The 23,654-nt window shown below is 53.5% G+C and overlaps 5 protein-coding genes across 5 annotated transcripts; 4 read left to right on the forward strand and 1 right to left on the reverse strand.

Moving 5' to 3' along the window:
- Positions 1-3,335: 3,335 nt before the first annotated feature.
- On the forward strand, positions 3,336-4,966 carry CORC01_02476 (uncharacterized protein; the record flags this gene model as incomplete). Its single annotated transcript, XM_022614126.1, has 2 exons — positions 3,336-3,565; positions 3,619-4,966. The coding sequence occupies 2 exons, from the start codon at positions 3,336-3,338 to the stop codon at positions 4,964-4,966; spliced, it is 1,578 nt and encodes a 525-aa protein (XP_022479338.1).
- A 2,910-nt stretch (positions 4,967-7,876) lies between these two features.
- On the reverse strand, positions 7,877-7,966 carry CORC01_02477 (uncharacterized protein; the record flags this gene model as incomplete). Its single annotated transcript, XM_022614127.1, has 1 exon — positions 7,877-7,966. One exon carries the CDS (start codon positions 7,964-7,966, stop codon positions 7,877-7,879), a length of 90 nt encoding a protein of 29 aa, XP_022479339.1.
- Positions 7,967-11,796: 3,830 nt separating this feature from the next.
- CORC01_02478 (uncharacterized protein) lies at positions 11,797-12,284 on the forward strand (the record flags this gene model as incomplete). Its single annotated transcript, XM_022614128.1, has 2 exons — positions 11,797-11,916; positions 11,985-12,284. 2 exons carry the CDS (start codon positions 11,797-11,799, stop codon positions 12,282-12,284), a joined length of 420 nt encoding a protein of 139 aa, XP_022479340.1.
- Positions 12,285-14,095: 1,811 nt separating this feature from the next.
- Positions 14,096-16,483, forward strand: CORC01_02479 (fungal specific transcription factor; the record flags this gene model as incomplete). The annotated part of the gene is made up of 1 exon (XM_022614129.1): positions 14,096-16,483. One exon carries the CDS (start codon positions 14,096-14,098, stop codon positions 16,481-16,483), a length of 2,388 nt encoding a protein of 795 aa, XP_022479341.1.
- Positions 16,484-19,175: 2,692 nt separating this feature from the next.
- On the forward strand, positions 19,176-20,682 carry CORC01_02480 (serine carboxypeptidase S28; the record flags this gene model as incomplete). The annotated part of the gene is made up of 2 exons (XM_022614130.1): positions 19,176-19,443; positions 19,505-20,682. 2 exons carry the CDS (start codon positions 19,176-19,178, stop codon positions 20,680-20,682), a joined length of 1,446 nt encoding a protein of 481 aa, XP_022479342.1.
- Positions 20,683-23,654: the final 2,972 nt, after the last annotated feature.

Consider the following 23,654-nt stretch of genomic DNA (forward strand, 5'->3'; position numbering starts at 1 on the left):
CTGCGCTTTGCGGTTCAACAACATGACACACGAAGTCTGCGAGCAGCAGCCAATGCATTGGTAGTTGGACTGGCTGATCTGGACCTGTCAACCCTGTCTGACCGATGCTCTTCCCTGCTCTATCCGGACCGCATCAGCCACACTCTAGGTCTGGGGTACGAAGACGGAGACAAGTAGGTAGGTAGCGACGCTGTCGTCAGAGCTGACGATGACGCCCAAGCGAGCTTGACCGAAGCAGAGAGTAGGCCTATTTGGCTAGTGTTTTGAGCTTGGCAAAGTTTTGAGACCATCCACCATCTCTTGCCCTTGTACCTACCTTGATGGGGTGGCACAGCAGCCAGCTGTCGTGAAAGATGTGCTACTCTTGAGGCTAGCGGGGAGAGGGTCGGTCGATGCAATCCAACATGGCGGACACTGTAAGCCGTAAGCCACACAGCATGTCGGGAAGGCCAAGCCTGCCTATGCTTCCTTCCTGGCATCGGCTTGAAACTGGAGGGATTATCGGTTGTCTTGGGCCACGGTCCATGGGAAGAAGAGCAGGCCAAAAAGAGACAGACATTTGGAGCAAAGAGATGAGGTGAAGCTGGAGCACACGCCACACACCCACACGCCAGGCGTTGCGCAGTGTGGAGTACCGGGCCTGCAGCAGCAGTCCGATGGCTGACAGGGGAGGGTGTAGTGGGGCGATGCGCGATCCGTGATTGGATGATCTCTGCACAGGTATGACGACTTGCCGCGACTTCCACAGGTTCTCTTGCAGTTCTCAGAGCCGACCTAGCAGAGCAGCCAGAGCTCCCCGCCCCACACACCTATCCCATATGCCAAGGAGCCACTCTTTCCCGCTCCTAAACTTCTGCATCCTTTTCACTCTCGCGGCTCGCCCGTGCATGTCTTGCACTGACAATTCGTCCCGCCTTGCGTCCTCGCAACCCACCTCCAATCCAACTCCAAACACCTTCACGACCGACTACTAAAGTTGGAGTTAGAATTGAAGCTGGAGCCGTCGAGGCCCCTAATTTGTCACCGGAGTAGAAACGCATACCTGGCGACGCAGGCCTCATGATACCTAGCTCTAGGTACACCCAACTTGTCGCCTACCATAGACTTCAAGAGCAGAACAAGGTGTCCCATGCCGACTCATTGTGAGGACCTAGGCCAGGCAAGCCAGGGTCCATAAAGAAACGTAACCCCCTGCTTTTGCATCATTGGACCTCCATCATCATCGCCTCATAGTCCCCCTTCCTGGACTGATGTGCTGCTAGCATCAGGAGCAGACGGAAACATTGCCCTGCGACTGTTGGCCGCCGGTTGCTCCTTCTCCAAACAATCCGCCCCAATCCGACCTTTTACAGGTGCAGCCTTCGCGCATCCCTTCCATCGCATCTGGAAAGTTGCGACTGACTGCTGCGCACCCACCCGCTCAACTTCCAATTCCCCAATGGAATGGTACGCCGTTAGAGGGGCGGAAGCTATTGTAGCTCAGCACACCACCTTGCAAACCGACAGACCGCTTCCTCCCATGCCGGGACAACCTGGATGCCTTATTGTGCGCTGGACAGAGACCATGATCGGCAAAAACGCTCTCTCACCTGATTTCGAGATAGAATTTCTTTATTACTAACGGCTATAGCTACAGCAAATGGGAGAAGAAACAGTCATCGGCCCACTGCACATCTCATGCCACTGGCTCTATTCTTGGCGCAAATTGCAATGGCTTCAATGCATACTATGTAGCTGCTTGCCCTGCAGTTCCGGATCGGTACGGATATGCCGTAGGCTTTGAGCTCAAAAGGCCCACCCCCGTCCGACATCTGCACCGACTTGAGCAGTGACGAGGTACCTCTACCCGGCCGGTACATCCCCACGTCACCGCACCTTTCTCTCCGGCCTGTAGGCTCAACTGCGGGGCGGGGCATACTCCAACTTGCATCACCTGGCCCTCCGCGTGTCCTGCCCCTCACGCCTGATGACAGCATTTGCGAATCAATTCGTCTGAGAGCTGCGGCACGGCCACTACCGACCGGCTGCCACAAAGCAAGGCACCATGTTCAGGTCGACGAAGCGAACAAACTCATGCCAACGCCTCGGGCACTTCTGAGACTCCCTAAGGCGCGGCGACAAGCAAACACCTTTATTGGAATGGCACGCTACCCAGGTGTCTAACTACACAACATTCTATATTTTCTATACCGGCATCTACACCAGTGCTTCCTTTCTTCGCCCATATCGTACTGTACATTTTTCGCAGTCAACTCAAACCCTCTATGCCATCGTCCGTTATTGCACGAGGCCACGAATCCGCTCGCCACATCTTGGATTCCGGACTCTACTCCTGATTCTGAAGTATTCATCCCCTGCCTTGTTTAATTTGCTTAGACTTATCGCTGCCCTTCGACCTGGTAGAATGTCATGGCTACTTTCTTCTAAGCCAGTCTTGTGTGCACATAGACTCGGCTTTTCTTGGGTACTGTCCCATGCCCTTGGTCGCTGCGTTGGCCGCGCTTGAGGATGTACTGATTCGGCATGACATGAAGTTGCCTCCGTGTAATGGCTTCGATGTTCTCCGAGTGGAGTCGGTCTCCGACGCTCGTGTGCCGATGCTTGTCCCACGGTATTCGGGGCTGTGGGCGCCGAGGGCTCGGGGGGGTAAGGCATCTTTCTGAGACTGCCTTTTGAACTTTGCTGCGAGGAGTACTGTGGAGCGTATGTCAAGTACTGTTATGCCGTGGCTGAGTGGTAACACAGATTGGGTATGTTCAACGTAGAGTAGAGGCAAACACTTCGACTTGTGGAGGCTCGTTGTGTCTGATTTGACTTTGAAGCAAGGGCCGGCTGTGAGGTTCCGAGCCTGGCGACCTTTTATACGAAAGCTTGTAGTCCAAGGGCTGAGTAGCGGGTCTGATGCGTCTAGTGAGTTGGAAATCGTCAATGGAATTGCACTTTCTTGGCTTCTTGGCTGGACGTAGTGAGCGCAAGGCCCCAGGTTTTGTATTTTGAGGCCATGGTTGCTGAAACCAAGTGGAATTTCAACTCGAAAATGACAAAGCCACCTCAGTTGCTGACCCAATGGCGGGCAGTGCTGGAAGTTGCACATTTGACCCTGGTAAGACGTTGATTGGACGGGCAAGTACCTTGCATATCGCGAAATTACATTTCACTGACACGGTACAATCAGTATGTTGCTCGCGGACTGGTAGCCTTGTATGAAATCTGCCTCGAAAAGGCGACGAGGGCACATCTCGCTGGGCTTTCTCGGGCATGAGTAGGCTCCAAGGCAGCTCGTTTACTGCGAAACATCCTTGTTTGATTGTGAGAGACTATAAAAATCGAACGCAATGGCACCAGAGTATTGTCCGGCCATGGAGGATGTAGAACACACGCTTTGGGAATCGGCGACGTCTCGCATTTACACCATCGGCGAGCTTGACATGGGAAACCCACGAGCGAGCCGTAAATCTACAGAGCAGTGGGCAGGATTGAAGGCGATCATCTGCAAGAAATACAAAACTCAAACTCTTGAAGAGTTGATCAAATTCCTGAATGAAGAGCATCGCTTCGTCGTTACGTCTGTATTTTCTCTGACACTCGAAAGTTTTATTCAATGCTAACTTTGGTCAGTAAGCGCCAGCTTGTCTATCGACTGGGCATCTGGAAATGTGCAAAATATAATCAAAGTCCCAAAGGCTCCTCCGAAGAGATTGAAAATGCCGACGACAACGAGATAACCGACACTTTGGGTGCCATATCCCTCTTCGAAGGCGAATCTTACGCGGACGATGGAATAACCCATGACATCCAAGCAGCGAACGCAATCTTCGCAGCCGCCGGTGGTGTCTACGCTTGGGAGGCATACAATAAAGACTTTTTTGACAACATGGAAGATACAAACAGGCTTGTAGCTCTTTGTCGATCGGCCGAGACTATCGAACAGTGTCGAACAGCATTGGCGCTCCTGGAGTCCCGGATCTTGCAGCCCAGCGGTCATCAGGTAGGATTTTGGTGCTTACTCTATGTACATGTTTTGGAAAGCATGAACGACGAGATGAGGAGTGGCAACAACTTCTGTACATTGGAAAATCCCATCAAAGAGAAGTTGTGCGCTGCTGTTCAGTCAACTCTCGCCGACTCTGGGGAAGGCTTCTTCCTCAAGGAAGACGGTTCTGTCGATCTTTTTGCGTTTCATCTTCTAGACACCGTGTGTGAGAAATACCATACGCTTCTCTCGGAGCCGGAAGAGGAAAATCTCCATAACATGCTTGACAGCATACATGGCTGTGTTCTCTCGGCGTACGATGGCGGGATGATGTCCAGGGCTCTGGCCACGCTGAAGCAGTGCGCGGAGTGGTGTCACCTGACGCTGGGCCAAGTCTCGAGCGACCTTGACCAGACGCGGCTACGTATCTGCTCTGCTCACAACGAGAGCCAGAGAGACTGGAAGACGTACATTGAAGTCTACGGAACGCTGTGGTACCGGCTGATTATGCAGCAGCTTACCGAGCAAGAAGCAGAACAAGTCGGCGGCGGCGGCGACGCGGGGGGGATTGAATGGTCGCGCAATGCCCGGAGGGACCTGGGTATCTCGCACGCGGAACTGCTGTCGTGCGTGTGCTGGGTCGTGGTGACCTTCGAAAGAAGCAGTGCCGCGGATGTCCCGGGGGCGGCCACGACCGGGCATGACGGACCGGGGCTCGATGATGATCATGATGATGATTCTCCCGAGAGCTTGTTCAGACGGGTACAGATCCCGGCCTCCAGGGTGTTGCACGCCAGACCGAGCGTGTTGTGGGGCATGTTCCTGCGTGCTTTCAAAGAGTTCAACGACCTTACGATCACGGACGGGGGAGACGGTGCCGACGCTTCGATGACAGCAGAATATGGGCTTTTCAGAGATGAGGTCATGGGCGAGTTTGAGAGGTTTGTGAGGGATGCTCTGAAGGAGTTTGAGAGGTTTGCGAGCGGGGGATGATGGACGGAGACGTCTGCGAGTATGTATCTAAGATGGGGGAAAGAGAGAGCTGGGGGCGGGTCCCTGCCCGGGGCTGCATGTCAAGGTTGGTTGACCCAGATACTTCGTGGTAGTCTTGATGATTGAGTGCGGTGGCATGAGGGCTCCTTGAGGATTAACAGTTCATTACAGATTCTTCTATTTTTGTAGGGGGCGGTTTATGCTTCAGTTTTATATCAGTTCGCAAGGTATCTAGGTAGGGCAAATAAATCTTCGTACAAGTATACGGGTGAAAGACATTACTGTAGTCATTATGAAATGTCTTGTCTGCCCATCTGTAGTGTTTGTGGGAGGAAAACTTCAATTTCTTTCCCCTTTGAATAAACGGATCTTCAACTGAGAGGTAAAATTCTAGGCGGTAGGTAAGTAAATAGATAACGGTGACACTTGAGATTTAGACATATTTGGTTCTTACACAGATCGCAGCCACGACAATGATTTTTACCGCATTACCATCACTTCGTACGGTTTCTGAGCATCTGGGGGCCGGGTTGAATGTATAAGACGTAGTCGTTGAATCTATCGGCTAAAGCTGAATACTCATCTTGGCTAGTCGACGCAGGAAAGTTGTCGCTGAGAGCCGCAGTATCAGCTGATTTCCCACGTCCTTAGGCATTGGCTCCGATATTTGTGCAAGTCCGAGGCGAGTTTCTGTCAAACAGGACAATGCACGTCACGACCATGGCCCTGCCCGTGATCTATCATCTCCTTTTCTCTGGCCTACGGGATAGAAGACACCGGAAGTGCCAAGGATGAATAACGATCGCTAGCGAACAAGAACTCTGTTGGATGATGGAGTTGGCAGCATAACAGGGGCACTAAACCATTGGCAAAGAGAGAACGATGACACTCTCTAACTTTGATGCCGAAGACGACTTCGAACCGGGCCATGTTTCTTTACACATCTCGCAAGCCAACTATCAAGAAGATTCAGGAACCACTTTTATATCCAGCATCGTTGGAGTTGATGTGTGCTAATGGAGGTAGGAAGAACTTTACCAGGCAGGAAGTGCTTGGCGGCCAGGTCCTGTTACCTGGGTGTTGGCCCTTCGATATGGGCTGGTTGAGCCTCGAGTTACGCAGCCGTTTTTGAAAGATCGCATTGAACCTAGTTGGCAGGGAGCAAGAAACAATGAGGTACTGTGAGATGATGGCGACGCTTGATTTCATGGCTTCCTTATGTCATGAGCGTGTGGCGTGAATGTCCTGCAAGTATTTGATAGCGAATCACCTGTAAAAACCTCTGGACCGTAACGCGCCACGAGGAGAGGAGAGTACTTCGTTATAGCGCACTTTGTCTATATAAAAGTTCTGGACGACATGGGAACTTCCGAATAGTACGGAGTATTCACTTTGATGATATTTGATAGATCATCTGTACGTAAAATTCCAGGCCTCAATGAATCATAAACTGGGAACGCGACCTGCCTAATCATTCCATACGATATCGTGAAGAAAGCTGCAAAAGGTTCTGGGAGGACTCAGGCCTCGAATATTTGTTGGTGGCTTTCCGGCCGCAAGGTAGGAAATGGGGTCCCTGTGCTGTATTCGTAGAGAGTCTTTATCTGAAGCCCATGTGCTTCGCACACCTGTCTGAACAGATGGGTCCTACCTGGGCTGAATGTACTGGCAGGCTCATTGCCGCGAATCGGGCTGACATCTCACAGACCCTGACCAAAGAAGCTATTTTGATCTTGCTCCTGCCCTCACCCAAGCCACCAGAAGACGAGATGAGTCCTTGACGATTCCAAACGATTCGGTGGTCACTAGAAACACGGCCATCAAGGTGGTCACAATTACAGAGCCGCGAACGGTAGCATAGTCGAGGGCAGATGAAGGCCATGCAAACGAAGGCCATCATCCAGGGGCGGTGGCGGGCTCCCTTACCCTAAACTGTAAGTAGAAGCTTTATCCAGGCCCATTATTATGTACGGTTGAGCTAACCGCGAACTCACGAGCGGCTCAAATGCCGACGGTGTTCTCACTAGCCAGCTCGAAGTCGGCATATCTGGTTGCGTGGAACCGTCCTTTCTTATTCCAACATGCAGGCTGTTGATCCTCCGCCAATCAGCATCAACGTTGGCCAAGAAAACGTCGGCGGATCCCCAGGCTTATCGAATTCCTTGCTGCCATTGGGTGTGAGGGCATTTTGGGGTGGACCGTCATACAAAGCATGTGTTCGTGATGGAATTTTGGACCTTGGAAGAATGAAGGATTCCCTCGAGGCGAAAAGAACACTTGATCCGTGAAAGCGGCCTCTAGCCCCTCTGTATACCTGGTCCAGTTGGTGTGTGCCATCTACATGCTCGTCTAACCCTTCTGGACCAAGGCCACTGGCGCTTAAAGGCAAATCAGACGAAAATCCGGCCGGGGGTGAGTAAACAGTCTCGCCACTGCAATTGCAACATGTCATAGGCAAGGCTCATCAGGTGTAAATACTCGGCGGCTGGTGAGGGCTTGGCCACGTATTCTCTGACTCTGGCCTTCCGGCGCGGTGTTGGAGCATTGGTATGTCGGAATTCCATGAACCGCAAAGCTCCCTTTGAGTCCACCTCGATGGGCGGGATAAGCCGGTCTACAGCTGAATGACGAAGACACACATGCAGGTGAAAGAATGCAGCCATGCGTCTCCCGCCTCCTTGGAACAACCCCACATCCCGAGAACGGCATTCACTGCTCAGGGAAGGCTGCGTCTCCGACTCTTGTGGTGCCCTGATGACTCGTCGATACAAGCAAAAGAAACAAGTACCATCTGCTCGGAAGGTCTCAGGGCCCCAGAGGCTCGGAGGGACGGCGTCGAACTGGAAGGCTAATCAATATCGAATAAGACGCGTTTCCAAGTTTCACGGGGCTAAAAGACCTTTAGCCGCTTTACCCGGTATGAAGGGGTTCGAAATGCCGTGCCAAATAGACTGCGCGAGCAGAACTTCTCCATATAAGGGAGTCTGGACCATTCTGCATCCGTGTTTGTTTCGTCAGGCAATCACTCCCTCCACCTGTTGTCTCTCGCTTCTCGGCCGAGGCCCTTTGATGGTGAGATACGCATAACGGAGACTACCATTGGGCTCACACTGCAAGTAGGCAGCAAACCCCAGGATGAACATGGTACTGGCTGGCGCCGATGAAGGAGGATAGAGCCAACTTGTAAAGCCTAATCGAGATTTCTGCTCTCATCACTCTCTCCTGATCTGCTCCTGTGATTTCAACCTCATTGCCAGCGTTGCTCATCCTCGAAGAATCGAGAAAGCATTGAATGACGGTGCGACATGTGTCACATTGAAGTAATGAGTCTCTGACGATGCAAGTGGCGGACAACACGTGAAAAGCCTCAGTGTCTTGGGGTCCAGTTGTTTTCTGCGGAGGGCATGAGGAAGAACAGGCAGAGGCTCACATCTTGTCTTAACTTTAATAGCGCCTTTTCCCACCAATCCGGTAAACTTGGCACCGATCGGTCCGGAGGCTTCGTATTACGCGAGAGAAGCCCATCCGTTGCTTCGCTGGAGGGCTGGAAGAATGCTTGGGAATGACGTGCGGGAAGTTATGAGACATGAGACATGAGAGATGCAGGGATGTAAGTCATCCGTAGCCGGGCTAGACACTGCCGTGTTGGGACGCTTTGGTTCTTTGGAGGCTTTGAACTATGTGAGCTTTGTATGAAAATCGAAACTTGAATAAGTAACCGCCCGAACGGTTTGGAATCCTGACTGCCCGATGCAATTTACACGGCGGCCGCAGAGTTATGAGGAGAATGTGGAAGCAATTGCCGAAGAAAAGAATAGACGGCAACGCGCTTGCGTCTAGTTCGCATGGCTGGTTCAAGCCACATAGGTGAGCTTTGTAACCAAACGACCTCCACAGTCGGGACGATACAGATATCAGTGGATCTGTACAGATTATACAACGGGAACACTTGCCCGGCATATCGATGGGATCGGGTCGGTTCGGGTCAGGAGCATGAATTTGTTGATGAGACTTTCCGAGAGGCGTTGGCCACAGGCAGAGGTATCCCATCTAAGAATGTTTGGGGAGGACTCGGCAACGATTTACTGGACTCGGCAGGGCTGTGATAGAATTGATCGACGGCAGGAAGAAATAAGTCCATCTGTGGCGGGAAATGGTTGGCCCTTTCTCTGCAAACCGGTATCTTGCTCCCTTATTACAGAGTGCTGATGTCGGAGAGACGGAACGCAACCACGTTGCCGGGCCCTTGCCAAGGTGACATGACTGGCAGAGTCGACTTACCTTACTTTGCTATGGCTATATTATACATGCCCAAGGTTGAACAAGGCGCAAATGCCATCTGAACTGGGATACAGACAGAGTGAGACATACGAAGACATGGGAAGTACGTCCCGACTCCAGAACGCACACCCACCACCCTTATCGCATCGGTTTTCCCCTCACCGGAAATCAGCGGTGTCCGACATATGGCGTGCAGAATCACTCTGCAGCCCTCGTTGGATCGCTTTGAAAGGCGGCCCGACAATATTAGGTATTGGTCGTCTCTTCGGTCCCGGGTACTCTGGGATGCCTCTGGAACTAAGTAGGTACCGGGCTGGTGCGGATGGGAAGGGCATCGCCCACATGCCCGCCCGTTCACGGCGTTGACCGTGGGATGCTGAACCCAGACACCCGAAAAAAGCTGTCTCGAAGGCATCGAGATGAAGGGGCGGTCAGACATTACCATCCATGACGGACGATATCCGAAGAGGGCGGGAGACGGGCAGCATTGCTACTGAGAGGCACAACCAGTCCTCCTGCGGCTGTCTCTTTGGCGAGATGCTGGGTTTTGGTCAGGGAAGCTCGGAGGGAAGAGCTGAAAGCATGCATGGTGCTTGATGATCCCAACTGGTTGGTGAGAAGCTCACGAGAGGAGGCGGCAGAGGTGTGAGGGGTGATGTGTGAAGGGTGAGGTGAGGGGAGAGGTCCAGCTTAGAGTTGCCCCACTTTTGCACCACGTGAGCAATGAGTGGGGCTCCCTGAGGTTACACGGAAACGGTCTCCAGGCTCCAGCTGGCATGGCCCGTGGCACGCAGTTGCTGTTGGGTCCGACTGCCTTCAATAGCACACACCTGGGTTACCTTAAGGCACCTACCATTGTAAGGTCCCCAAGTACCTTGCATTACCTTACATTACCTACCTTACCTTGGGGTATCCGTACCTTACGGGTACGTCCAGATGGGAGAGGTACGTATCAGGCCTTCAGCGTTCGTAACCTGCAAACCGTGCGCTCTCAATGTTTTCTCCCTTCTCCCCCTTCCGCGTCCTCTCCCTCCCTCTTTTTCCCATTCGAATACCTCGACCCGCGACACCCGCCCGCCACGGCGGCATGGCACCTTCATACCCTTACTGCCACAGAGCCCGACTACTGCCTGTTTGGGTGAGGAGGCATGGCGCGTCGCCTCCACTGGCATTCTCTGTCTCGCTTCTCGTGTAACAGCCGAAGCCCCCGGCGAGACATACTGTCTTTGGCGCGAACTCGTCCCGGAAACGTGCTTCCAGCCTGGTGATTGGTTCGCAGTAAGCTCCGAACCATTCCGTCCATTCACGCAAGACTCTTCTGCTTGCCTCCGCCCAAACCACGGTAACTGTGTAGAGGGACTCCACCTTGAGGGCCCAGAGACATTCAGACGCAGACGCTGCTTGGCCTTTCCATCACCTGCCTGCAAATTAGGCCGAGTTGGGCAAAGCAAATGGGGAACCTTCAAACGACCAGGGGACGTCTCTACGGGCTCATCCGCATCCTAAGGTGTCATCACACGAACCTCGACATTTCGGACATGGCAGCTCGGCAAAACCTTGTCAGGTTCCACCCTTACATGCCTTGCGCCTACTCCGTACAGACTCCAGAGTACCTACACTACTGTTGCGTCACTACCGATGTTCCCACACTCTTGACGAAAATAGCGTGTGCAAACTCTGAATATTGCAAGACTCTGGGACCCATGCAACATTGGGCTGCGTCTTCAAGGAAAACGTTCAGAGTACGGCGCTCATTCAGATCATCATCGTTGGAATCTGCTCGGCTGACTGCTGGCGGAAGCATACCAAATATGGACTGCCGACTGCTTTCTTTTCGGTTTCATTTCATAAGGCCATGTTTACCCTCCTCTGAATTGTCAAATGCATTGTTGATGCCAAGGATCGGAGCCCCGGAGCAGGGTCTTTCTGATCTGGCCGTTGTACTACAGTTTTCCATAAATCCATACGCGTATACCCGTAGCGGAGCGATAACCAACCCGTTGCCGACCCTACCTTGTGCTCTCGTACCAATCCATCACTAATTATAATCGACATGAGATCGGTCGATGTACAGCCCGGGACCAAGCATCCTGGGACACGGACCGAAATGCAAAAGCATAGCCAAACGCCGTCCACCCCTGGACACTTGTTGTGGTACTTTGAGGAGGGGGGGAGGGGGGGAGGGAGGGGAGGGAAGGTGAGCATCGGCACCACCACCACCACCACCACAGCCAGCCGTCCCTGATGCCTGGGTCGTTCGGCTACATTCCTCGCGGCGCGGGCCATATTGCGGCACACGCGATGAATTCAGCAAACTGTGCTCCGTCTTATCTCATCCCCCGGTCTGCCGTCTGCCACCTTGAGTTTGTACGCTACTCGATGGACGACACGGGCCACTCCCGCGCCCCCTTCGGAGCAAGATTCAATGCGCTAGATGCCCGCTGACCGATCCGCCGCCGTCTGCGTCCCCAGACGAAGAGTACCATTCTCGGGCAGCATGATGCCTGCTCCAATAGAGAAGCAAGTGAGAGAATGTCGGCGCGGGGGGCATGGCTGGTTACCCTTTGATACGCCATGCTCAGGCCGACACGCTCTGCAGAGAGGCGACAGCTAAGCAGGAAAGCCACGCCGATCATCCGTCCCTTGTCCCAGTCGCCTTGTTGTTGAGAGTGTAGACTCTAAAACTGGAAGATGGCCATGGGACAAGTGATGGGAATGCGATGCCCAAAAGAATCAGAGCACCCTACGCACCTGCGACGTAGAGGATGGCGATATTGGAACCCTGGCAGTCAACTTTGGGATTGTCACTTTCAAAATGTTCCGCTTCGCAATTACAGCCCTCGATTGCCACCTGATGACGAGGTTTTATGGCACATCCCGCCTTTCATCGCCGCCAGATGTTCCACAACAGCTGTTCCCGCTGATTAGAACCGTTCGAACAAAGATCGATGTGCTAGGATTGAGTGCAGCAGCCCCCCCAGCCGTCCTGCGGGGCCGCCCGGCCGAGTACCGAATCCGGACCTCGCAATACCGCTGATCAAGGCAGCGGACGGCAGACTATCAGATAGGTACGGACAGCCGTCCTATTCTTTCAAGGCATGCGTCTGGCCCAAGGGCCCAAGGACTCACGAGAAGCTGTCTCCCTCGAGCATATCACACGAATGATGCCGGGGCAAAGCAACCCTCGAATCAGACCCAAAGGCAAACAAAGTTTGGCGAACGCGCCGAAGGGACTTTGTATCTCGTCCAACGTGACCCTCGTAAATACAAATGTACTTTCCCTACTCGGGGATGGAAGATCCCCTCGTCTATTCCGGTTGGCACTATCCAGAAATCGTTCCAGCATCCTTGCTTGGCCGGCCTTGATCTTGACCTGGGCTGTCCGCAGCGACCCCTCGTGCCCTCCCACCAATGCCCGCCTCATTCCTTCTGCGCGTGGGGTTGATCAGAGACATGGGGCCTGGGGTGGCCAGAGTAGGAAAGCACATTCGCACCATACAGACGGCACACCCGCCTTTTCTACAGGCTTGGCTCAACCGACTGTGTTGCTATGCTGTTTTGACTGATTCCCATAGAATTACTCTACCAGAACCAGCAGCCCGGACAACGGCGACGAAGGGGTTGGAGCAAACATGCTTATTCTAGACTCGTTCGATCTTACTCGTGTCAGAGAAGCCCCGGGTGATGGAGAGAATGGAGGTACAAAGCCAGCTAAAGGAAGAGAGACAACAAGCAAGGGAGAGGCGGGCAAGCAATGTTAGCCGGTGACGCCCGGCACACAGTCAATTTGGGGGCCGACAGCATGGTCGGCTAGAATTCAACCATTTTCCCACCCTCCCTGCCCCCCGGCCACTGCTTCGTGGGAACGCAAGCTTCAGACCACCTCTCATTGCTTATTGCTCAAGTCGGCCACATTTACCCCCAATTAAATTCGCAATCCCACTTCCCTGATTTCCTTGCGAGTTGTGACCTACCGCCGTTCTAGCAAGGCACCTCTCTTTACCAATCGTTCTCGTAACCGTTCAATCAGACTGGCCGTCGCAGCCAAACTTCGCTGATACAACCACTTCACCCACCATCGATCCATCCCGAGATACCAACTTCACTTCACATCACCAAGGCCCGTTCTTGAGCTCTCCACCTCAGCAAAGAAGTAGGACGGCGCCGGACCAGCCATCGCACCTTGACCAGCTGTCAACCCGATATCGTTCAGACACTTATCGCTGAGTGCGAGTTACCCGACGCACTGCAGGTGTTTCGTGTACCACCCGAAGCAAATACCCGTCGGTTGCAAGCTGTCGACAGCCACTGCCTGCTCATTTGTGCCACTTGAGGCGTGCCTTTTTTAGTTTCGCCTCGACAAGCGTTGGTCATAACCATCCAGCTCTGCGTATCTTGCCCTCCCTACCCCAAGTCACTCTGTCACGAGCATAGTCAACCTGGCGCAGCGCAGGTTCGACAGGAGGGGAGCCCACTGGTACCTGGTCCACCAAGTATCTCGTCAAGGTTTCTGCGCCCGATCTTCTGCCACTCCTCACTGGCTTCGCGGGTCTATAACAGGCCCGAACCGCCACAATTTCTTCCCAACTCCGTATTCAGTCTATACTCTCTCCTGCGTCGGACTCCGACGACGCACCAGCAGCGTCATCTACTCAGACCACGCCAAAGAGAAGATATCAAGAGACATTTTCACCGTCGGAGAGAACCCCCGCGCCCCCCGCTGTAGCAGAGCCCGCAGATGGGCAAGCTCCGGCCGGGCCCAGATTTCACAGTTCCACCGTGCCCGACGACGATGACTTGAGGCCGATCTTGGCAGGAGGCTCAAGTGCCAAAAGACCCTCCAGAGCTATGCGGCCGCCGATGAGGTCTAGCATAGCTTGTTTGAGATGCAGGAAATCCAAAATCAAATGCGACAACGACAATACTGGATCGCCATGCGACACATGCATCAAGGCTGGACACAAGTGTGAATTCCCTGATCCTACGCCTCTACCGGCGAAGCGATCAGAGCCGCCAACCGCGCTGAAACAGGAGAGAGAAATAGGGCATGACCGGAAGCGCGTGAAGAAGCTCGAAGACGCAACCTCCTCCAATGGACATACAGTCGCCGCGCTTGCTCAGGAAGTGCTTTCGGCGCCATATCTCACCGTTGACTTGTGGCATCAACTCTTCGACATATATAAGCTGCACTTCGCTACCGAACTCCCTTTCCTGCATCTCCCAACCCTTAAAGGCATCATTCACGACAAGGATATCAAGAGGCCGTCGGCCGAATCAAATCTGATTCTGTTGGGCATTCTGGCTCTCACAGCAAGGTTTCACCCCGACTTGGTCAAGTATGTGGCGCACATCACACACGACAAAATCGCGGGCCCCAAATCCCGTGGTGCTCTACCTAGGCCGAAACCGTCAATGGCATCAGAGTATTTCGCAAATGCTCTTACAAAAGCTCTGGGCCAACTCGAATCAGCTTTGACATCAGCTACTGTCGTCCGTGTCCAGGCTTTTCTTATGCTCGGCTTGTACAAATGGAGCCAGCCAAACGGCGGCTTGGCTGCGTGGATGTACGTTGGTGTTGCCATAAGAATGGCTCAAGGCTTAAAATTAGGGTTTGGGGACAAACCTTTGGGAGGCAAGAGATTTTTGGCACCTTCTCCCCGATCAAGCAAATCTGCCCAACTACCCTCGGACCGTTGGAAGGACCAGGAGATCAGGCGCCGCACCATGTTCAGCTGCTTGATACTAGATCGTCTCTTATCCTGCGGATCTGATCGAGTTTCCATGGTCCGATCCGACGATCTTCAAATACAGCTGCCCTGCACCGAACACGCCTTTGACCTTGGGCGTGTCGTTTATACCGGGTTCCTACGACAGGCGGGACAAGGAATGGAGCCGACAATCGATGATAGTGTTCTGAGCCGATTTGTGCAACTGGCCGATTTCTGGGGCGATATCACCAAGTACAGCTTCGCAGGCGGCCGCCATACGGAAGCGCATCCGCCGTGGGACCAAGACTCGACCTTTTACCAACTCAATAAGAAGGTAGATGCGTTTTATGCACACCTGCCAGAAGAATTCACCTGGTCTAGTTCAAACTTTTGGAAACACGACAATAGCATGTACGTGTCACTCCACATGATGGGTGCCCTCTGCAAAATCATGCTGCATCGCGAATACATCCCTTTCATCGCCATCAAATGTTCCGAGCCGGTGGGCCCTCTGGATGAGCCCGTATTCGACCCCGATACTGTTCCCGATCACTTTTGGGAGCGAAGCGCAGAGCAGGTTTTCAGGGCTGGAAGGGAAATAATTGACCTCATATCGACATGCCGGGATAAGCTTCCTCACTCGTCACTAGTCATATTCGCCATATGGCAAGCAGCTTTTGTCGGAATATATGCACGTCACTATCCTCACATGGATACTGAACATCACATGGTCAGCAAACAGGAAATCGAAGAACGGAATTCGGGAGCAGCTTCTGAAAACACTCAGACGGGAAACACCGGTATCGCTTTCCAGGCATTGACCAAGGTTGCGCCTTTCTTCAGCATGGCCTCCAATTATGTAACGTATTTCAAGGACATAGATCAGTATCTCACCAAGGTTTACTTCGACTACACCAATCGAGGTTCGAGGAAGAGCGGGGATGGCTCTTTGACCATTCGACTGGGTGGAGGTGGCGGCGGACTGGAAGAGTGGAGGGCAAATGCTGACAAGATTACGAGCAACGGCATCATTATGGACGAAGACCGGCCAACGGCATACGACGGCTCCGATGGATCACGGGCCAGCACATTGGAAAGGAGCTCTTCCTTGGGCCCTGAGTATTCCCACCTCAGCGCGAGCGGTGCGGACAGTCGAAGGGATTCTCGCCAGGCGTCAACGTTTACCGCTATCAACGCCGCCGCATTCCTCCAGCAGGCCAGCCACGACGGCTATGCCGGAGGTACATCTCACCACTCGCCGACACAAATCTTTCCTCCGACTCCCGGCTCCCTGCCAAATGAAGCCGCGATGGCCAATCTGAACGCAGAGCCCGTCAGTATCGACTCCTACGTGCAGCAGAATCAGGGCCAGCGATTTGGAACCGTGCTTGAGGACATCCAGGAGTTTACTACGGGAGGGATGGTCTGCGCGCCCAATATTGGGGACTGGGATATGCACAAGCCTCCCTTCTATGCGCAAATGGCTGGTGGCAATCCATTGCCCCAGTTCAGCGGGAGTTATCCTTGAAGGTTTCGGGTGAGCGAGTCAGGAGGCTCTGGGCTCTTTAGCCCGACCATGGTCAGAGGCGGAATGATTGATGTATGGGAACGCTGTATCAGAAAATGCATTTGAGCGCGTGTGTTATTTCGGACAGAGTTACGAAATGCGTTAAAATTTTGGGCTTCTTGGGTACGAAGCTACGACGACTTCCCGGCGTGCAGCGACCTAGTCACAGGAAGATGTCGACCGGGTATTATCAGCATGATGACGTTAAATTAGAAGGAAACCTTGAGAATTTCAAGCCGCTGAACGAGGCTTTGCAAGAATTACACACGTTGGGCCAGACAGATGAGAGAAAAGTCATCCGCAAGTGAGACCTGGAGCTATGGCTGTGGAAGAAAAACAAACATGACAAATAGCACTCAAGGACTGCCTATGACGCAACCGCCGAACGTTGCGCACGTTCTTGTCACGCAGTTCCCTCGTGGCATTCCCTTTTTTTTTTTTTGTCATGTGGGGGGTGAACGAGTCGAATCAAGTCGAGAATCCCTATACGACGCCGGCCTTCACCGTCGCTACATGTTTCGGCACTGGAACAATGTCTCGACTGTCTGGAATGATGCTGCTACCGATTCCCAGGTACGCGTAGTTCGCCGAAAGGGAGGATATCCTCTCACGTGTACCTACCCCTCTACGGACAACCACACTTTGGGGCCCCGGGGGAGGGGGAGCCTCTAGTCCAGCCAGCCACACGGAATCCAGGATTGCTCTGTTGCGGGCGTCTTGGGATTGGGTTGACGCTATCTTACCTTACTCGCGTACAGCGCTATTGATCGAGCTGAATACCTTGAAGAGGTTATCACGATTCATGTAAAATGACGCCTGCTCGGCTTTCCTATCAAAGCTGGATCGTTACACAGGACACATGGGAAGCCACGAAGCCCTCCCCCCCCCCTCCGAGAAACCCCAGTGGGATGACTTGAATCCCGAGACCTTTTGGCGTCTGTCTGTCTCTGTCTCTTAGTCATGGCTTCGGGATACGGTATAGCTCCTTTCTAATGACTTCTTCGTCTTCTTCTTCGTCCTTCACACACACCCCACCTCTGATATGCGGCTTTTCATGTTTTCGCGCCTCCCGAAAATTGTTTAATCTTGTTTAATGGCATTCTGCAGTCTCATCTGACGAACGAATGATCGTCACCAAGTGCCCAGTTTGTTGCGGGTTTGTGTGATTTGACTTTGAGTGTGTGTGTGTGTGTGTGTGGGAAGAAGGAGTTCTCTCGGTCCGAGCCGTGTGGTGGGTTCGGACGAAAATACCGACCCGAACGGAAGGTGGGTAGGACAGGGAGGGGGCCAGTGAGATATTCGGATCCGATGTGGAGTGCGGGTCCGGCCCGGGAACTTGCGGGGTGGGAGGGACGGAATGGTGGTGGGGGGACTGCGGAACCCGAGACGGGAATCGCAATTTGCAAGACGAGAACGCGGGAGTCGGGAAGAGAAGAGAAAACTGGGAAAAAGAAAAAACGCCTCTGTAAGTGGAATATTTTCAACAAGGCTTACTGTTGTGATCAACCGTCGTCGGTAACCCAAAAAAGGCGATCCCAAAAATAGAAACCAGACCGGGTTGGTCATGCAGTCAGCTTCTCAGCCCAGCCCTGGAGGAGCTTCTTGCAGCCTACCTCCCCCAGGCAGCAGGCACAACAAAAAAAAAAAAAAGAGAGAGGACTTGGATGCAGCGGTGCATCAGCAACCTGCACCAAGGCACGGCCACAATGGAGAAGAAAACTAGACGCGGGTGGCCGCAGCTTTTATCCGGGGCTGAGGGTGAGGAGCAAATAAACACCAAGCCCGCCCGACAAGGCCCATACGAATGGCAACAACCGACGCCAACCAATCATGCGCCGCAGGATCACCCGGTCCCTGAGCTCCAAGGTACGATATTTCCCAGGATTTGAGGGTAATAAGGTGATAAGCTTAGCTTACTAGCGCGATCCCATGAGCAGCGATCGGGTTTTTGCATGTTCGTCCCCTTGGACATCCTGTCCCCCGTTGGCCCTACAAGGCGGTCGCTGGTTGATCTAGGAACCTGTGATCATCCAGTCACATTCTTGATGGCTCTTTGGCCAAGATCATTGTCTTGCCTCGCCCGGCCACGCTGCTATTGCACGGTGGGGACGCACGCAAAGGAGATCCCCCTGCCCGCCCCGGTCCGGGTAGGCTCAAGCCCGAATCACAATTTCGTACATGAACTGGAGCCTGGTTTCCAGCGCAAGGGAAACATGAAGACGGTTGGTTAGGCTGTCAGGTTGCCAACCATAGGGCCTTCCTGCTGCGAGGTTAGCTTCTGGGCAGGGGCTGTGGGTTGGTTCCTTCACACGGTAGTTTGCATATGCGGTTGAGGCTGAGTGATGTTGCGACCTTGTCGATGGCAAGCCCAGTGTTCGAGGCTTACCATAGTCATCAGACATTGAAGAATATATGATGGAGGCGGTTGCGCTTCTATGTGTGTGCTAATCTAGCTAAATAATCACCAGTCTTAACATCTTGTAGATCACAGAGATCAAGTTACTTTGCCTTTCTGTTGTGGTTCACCTTGTCGAGTGTCTGCTTCACGATGAAGGCATCATTTTTTGCTTCCGCAGTGGCCTTCGCAGCCACTGTGATGGCTGCGATTCCAACTCCCCAACTAGATGCGCCACAACTCTCGCGCTTCCCAAAAATGGGCGGCCTACAACGTCGAGCGCACTCGGGAACGCAAGTACACAGCGGCACGTTCGATCAGTTCCTTGACCATACCGACCTGTCCAAGGGTACCTTTAAGCAAAGATATTGGTATAACGCGGAGCACTGGGGTGGTCCAGGCTATCCTATTTTCATGCTGAATGGTGGTGAGGGTGATGCTGAGGGCCTGACCGGGTATCTGGAGAATGGCACCTTGACGTACTTGTATGCCGAGACCTACAAGGGTGCAATCGTCCTGATGGAGCGTAAGTCAGCTATACTGAAATCCCCCGGACGATTCTATGGACTGACATCTTCTTGGAATAGACCGCTATTACGGGAAATCTCTCCCCTTCAAGACTTCCACAGCCGACACATTACAATATCTCAATGTGCCGCAAGCCATCTACGACAACACCCACTTTGCGGAAACAGTCGAGCTTTCTTTTGACAAGAAAAAGGGTGCCAACGCAGACAAGTCTCCCTGGGTGTTGATCGGTGGCAGTTATCCCGGCGCCCTCTCCGCGTGGACGTCTGTCATTGCTCCTGGCACTTTTGCTGCCTATCATGCCAGCTCTGCCGTCGTCCAGGCCATTGATGATTTCTGGCAGTTTTTTACTCCCATCGAGCAGGCCCTGCCGCGCGCCTGCTCTGCCGATGTCAAGCTTGTCATCAAGCAGGTAGATGCCGTGCTTGACAAGGGTTCCGCCAAAGAAATCGACGCGATGAAGGAAGAGTTCGGTCTGGAGACTCTCGAGGACAATGCCGACTTTGCGTGGTACTTGTTGCAGCCCATCATCGAATGGGCGCACAATGAGACCGCGGTATACAAGTTTTGTAACTGGATTGAAACGAGCACGAACAACGGTAAAGTTATCAAGGGCACCGAGAAGTCGGGCGTTGGTCTCAAGGCCGCGTGGAAGGGGTACACATCATACATGCACAGCCAGTACAGTGAGGTATGCGAAGGCGAGGAGGCGTGCGACTTGTACGGCAAGGCGGTGGGATACAACAGGCCTAACGACCTGGGTACCGGTCGCAGTTGGACCTGGCAACTTTGCAACGAGCCCTTTGGATGGTGGCACGTTGGACCGCCCAAGTCGGACGGTACCAACATCGTGTCATCGCACGTGCGGCCTGCCGACCGCCAGCGCCAATGCGATCTCCGCTTCCCGCAGACGTTCGGGTTCAAGCCGGCCAGCTCGGAAGGGTTCACTGCGGCCATGTTCAACGACTGGACCGGTGGTTGGAACGCCACGTTCGAGAATGTCCTCTTCTGCGACGGCGAGCATGACGGTTGGAGGTCGGCGTCGGTGAACTCTGATTACCGGCCCGGCGGACCTGTCAAGAGCACCGAACAGACGCCTTCATTTGTGGTGAAAGGGGCAAACCACGTGCCGGACTTTATTCTGAACAACGGTGAAGACAACGACGAGATTATCGCGCAGGAGGTGGAAGTTATTGGTAAGTGGATCAAGGCCTGGAAGCCGAAGAAATCACCATAGTCGGACAAGATCATGGGATGATCTGTGATGTTTTCATGAATTGACATTGGGAGGCGTTTGAGGTGGCTTGGGTTTGACAGCTATTTGATGGCTTTGGATTCGGAGTGGCTTAGGTCTTGGTGATACCTTTTGCATGTTAGATAGGACTACATATTGGAAGAGAACCTTGCATACCCGGCCGTAATGAACCATTCTGAACCATACTTTGAAACATAGAGACCAAAGCTTGATCGCTTCATCTGCGAGTGAGCAGGTGGTTAAGACATCATCGAGGAGGCAGCGCGGAGGTAATCGACATGTCAAAACGAATCCCGAGTCCAAGAAAGAGACTTGTCGGTGTTTCGAGCCACCAAGCAGGCTCCTCGTGATCAATATTCCTCGTGCAGAGTCTTGGGTGAGGAAGACGGCTTCCGAGAAAACTTCGACAGCGGTTGCTTCCCAAGAAACGTCCTTGCCTCGGCACTGATCCCTCTTTTCGATGCAGGTCGATGATTGCCCGATTCAGCAGGCAGGGGGACAGTATATTCGGGTATCTACATCTTGGGAAGCAGCAGCCTTGTCATTACCTCACCACTTGCGGCTCTTGGCAAAGATGCACTCCTCCTCCGTCCGGCTCGGATGCAGGTTGAAGAATTCTTACAAACTGCCCTACCCACCTGTGATTATCAATCCGCCAGTAGGGCGTCTGCCGCCTTAATAACTTACTGCTGCAGAGGTGAGTCAGTCTGCCGAATCCCGTTTGACAAATACGGATTACTCACTCATCTGTGTTGTTTCTATACGTCCAGTCTCCAAAATGGCCACAAAAAAAACCGAAAACAACAGCGTAGCCTTCCACAGTAGATGGATGGCGATGGCATCGGAACGGCCCCTGTTGGCCCCACGCGTGTCGTCTGATGCGGGCTGCGCTTCCTTATCTATCTCCGAGAATTCAGGAACCTCCTCGATTGGCCCCGGCGCCCACCTTGGACTACCTTGTCGCTGCTCGAACCGGCCGAGTGATCTTCAGAGACAACAGAAAGATAAGCTTATCAGCCTGGGGGAGATCGAGCTTCCCCCAGCGCCAACGTCACGGGAACTTTACCGTCTGTAGCCTTATGCAAGGAACAAGTGATTGAGCTGGTTCGCCCGAACTAGAGATTGCCGAGCAGTGTCAATCTGGCTGCTGTCAAACAAAGGCAAACGTCGATGCTCGCCATCTCGCTCAACCCGTGACCGAGCTTCACCGAACTTGTCTGTGGCCCCCACCCCGCGCGCGGCGCACACCGGCACCTGGCCCGCCGGTCTTACTCATGACCACACCAGGTACTGGCGCACGAATGCTCGGCTGTATTATGTACCTTATACTGTGCTCGCTACCCCCGAAGATGATCCCATGCCCAATATTGTCAGCACTCATCGGAAAATACGGCAGTGCGACAAAATCCTCCGTGGGCTGTTTCGGACCGCAAAGCCTACCGGGGGTTTGGCAGAAGGGAAGAGAGAAGCTGCACGGAAGTACCACCGACACGCAACAGCTTCCCCGCACTCGTTGACGGAAATCATGTCATGCATTAACCGCGCTTTGCTGTCGAGCTTCCCTTTCGTCGTCTTGACTTTTGCCTTGCAGCATGGCATTGTCATAGACTGCGCTTCGCAACGGGGACGGTCGGTCGGCACGCCCTTGTGGTAATTCGATTGGTACGGTACCTGATTGACCCCGCCCTCGTGTGGAATCTTTTAGTGTCCTTTTGCTGCCGGGCACATCGTCAGCATTCAGCAGTTCAAAGGTACCACCGTGGTATAGTAGAGTTGGCCGAGAGCCAGCAACCTTTTTCAAAATAGTGCCATGTCCTGGCAGAGGAGACATGACGTCGACATATTCCCACCCACTCGCAGCATGGCCCGTTCTTGTCGGCAGGATTGGTCATCTGGGTGGGCTGAGGCTCACCAAGTCGTGTCGTGCAAGCGTCGGAACCCTCTTGCTGCCCCTCCCTTCTGCGCAAGCTCTCACGGCTCACCCCCACAGGCTCCAGGGAGGTTGGCAGCTAAAATGGGCCGGGGTTGCAGCCTTTGCGCCGATCTGGAAGCCTAGGCCAACAGGCGCTCCTCGTCTTGGTAGCACCTTGGACACCAGTCCACACCGTGACACCCACTTGTGGTAGTTAGTGTAGGCGACCTCACCAGCCGATGGAGAGCTTTCCAAGAGCTTCGAAAGACCTACGAGAGCCGTGGCGACCTGATAGTTGCAGCTAAGCTGGCAAACAGCCTAACTTCTGCAGTCAGCTTCACCAATATTCTCCTAGCGCTCGCTGTGTTGCCGGGATGACAAAACCTCAGATTCCCTCCCAGTTTCCCAGGAGCCTCAAGGCGGCGAATGAGAGCTGCCCCTACTATATTGGATGCTGTGCGTCTGGTTTGTTAGAAACACCCGAACGCTTTGCATACTCTCTCTCCGGGGGCTCGTTCTGGGAGCTGCGAGGATGCGCTTAGCCGCGGGGAAGTTTGTGTCGGGTATGCAAAGCAACCTTTCCCATACCCCCTGATAGCTGCGGTTTCGAGCCTCGCCAAGATGCCGCATCTGTTTCTTTTTCGCTAGATGTCTTCCGACAAGACAATGACCGTCGACTAAAGACCGTCTAGAATCTTACTCTCGCCCGCGCGGTAGGGCGCAGCAACGGCCGCTTCCAACATTCCAGGTACCTCAACTATGTCGAATCCGGTGATCCGCGTCGAGCTCCAGCCATGGTAGCGTGGCTGCCCCCTCGGTGGGGCGTGGGATACGCCTCAGATGACGTCCGCTGATTTGCTCAACTGCAAACCTCTCCCACTCTCTGTCAAGGATGAAGCTGTCACGCTCCTCCTCTATCTGCACGTTATGACCAAAGGAATTGCACTGACTGGTACAAGGTCTACGGGGCCGGACTACTTCTAGTGTACTTCCGAACCCAGTGTTCAATGTGTTGCCGTCTCACATGGTCTCATCTCGGGCG

The sequence above is a fragment of the Colletotrichum orchidophilum genome (genome assembly GCF_001831195.1).
Source record: "Colletotrichum orchidophilum strain IMI 309357 chromosome Unknown Scaffold_14.1, whole genome shotgun sequence".
Taxonomy (NCBI): Eukaryota; Fungi; Ascomycota; class Sordariomycetes; order Glomerellales; family Glomerellaceae; genus Colletotrichum; species Colletotrichum orchidophilum.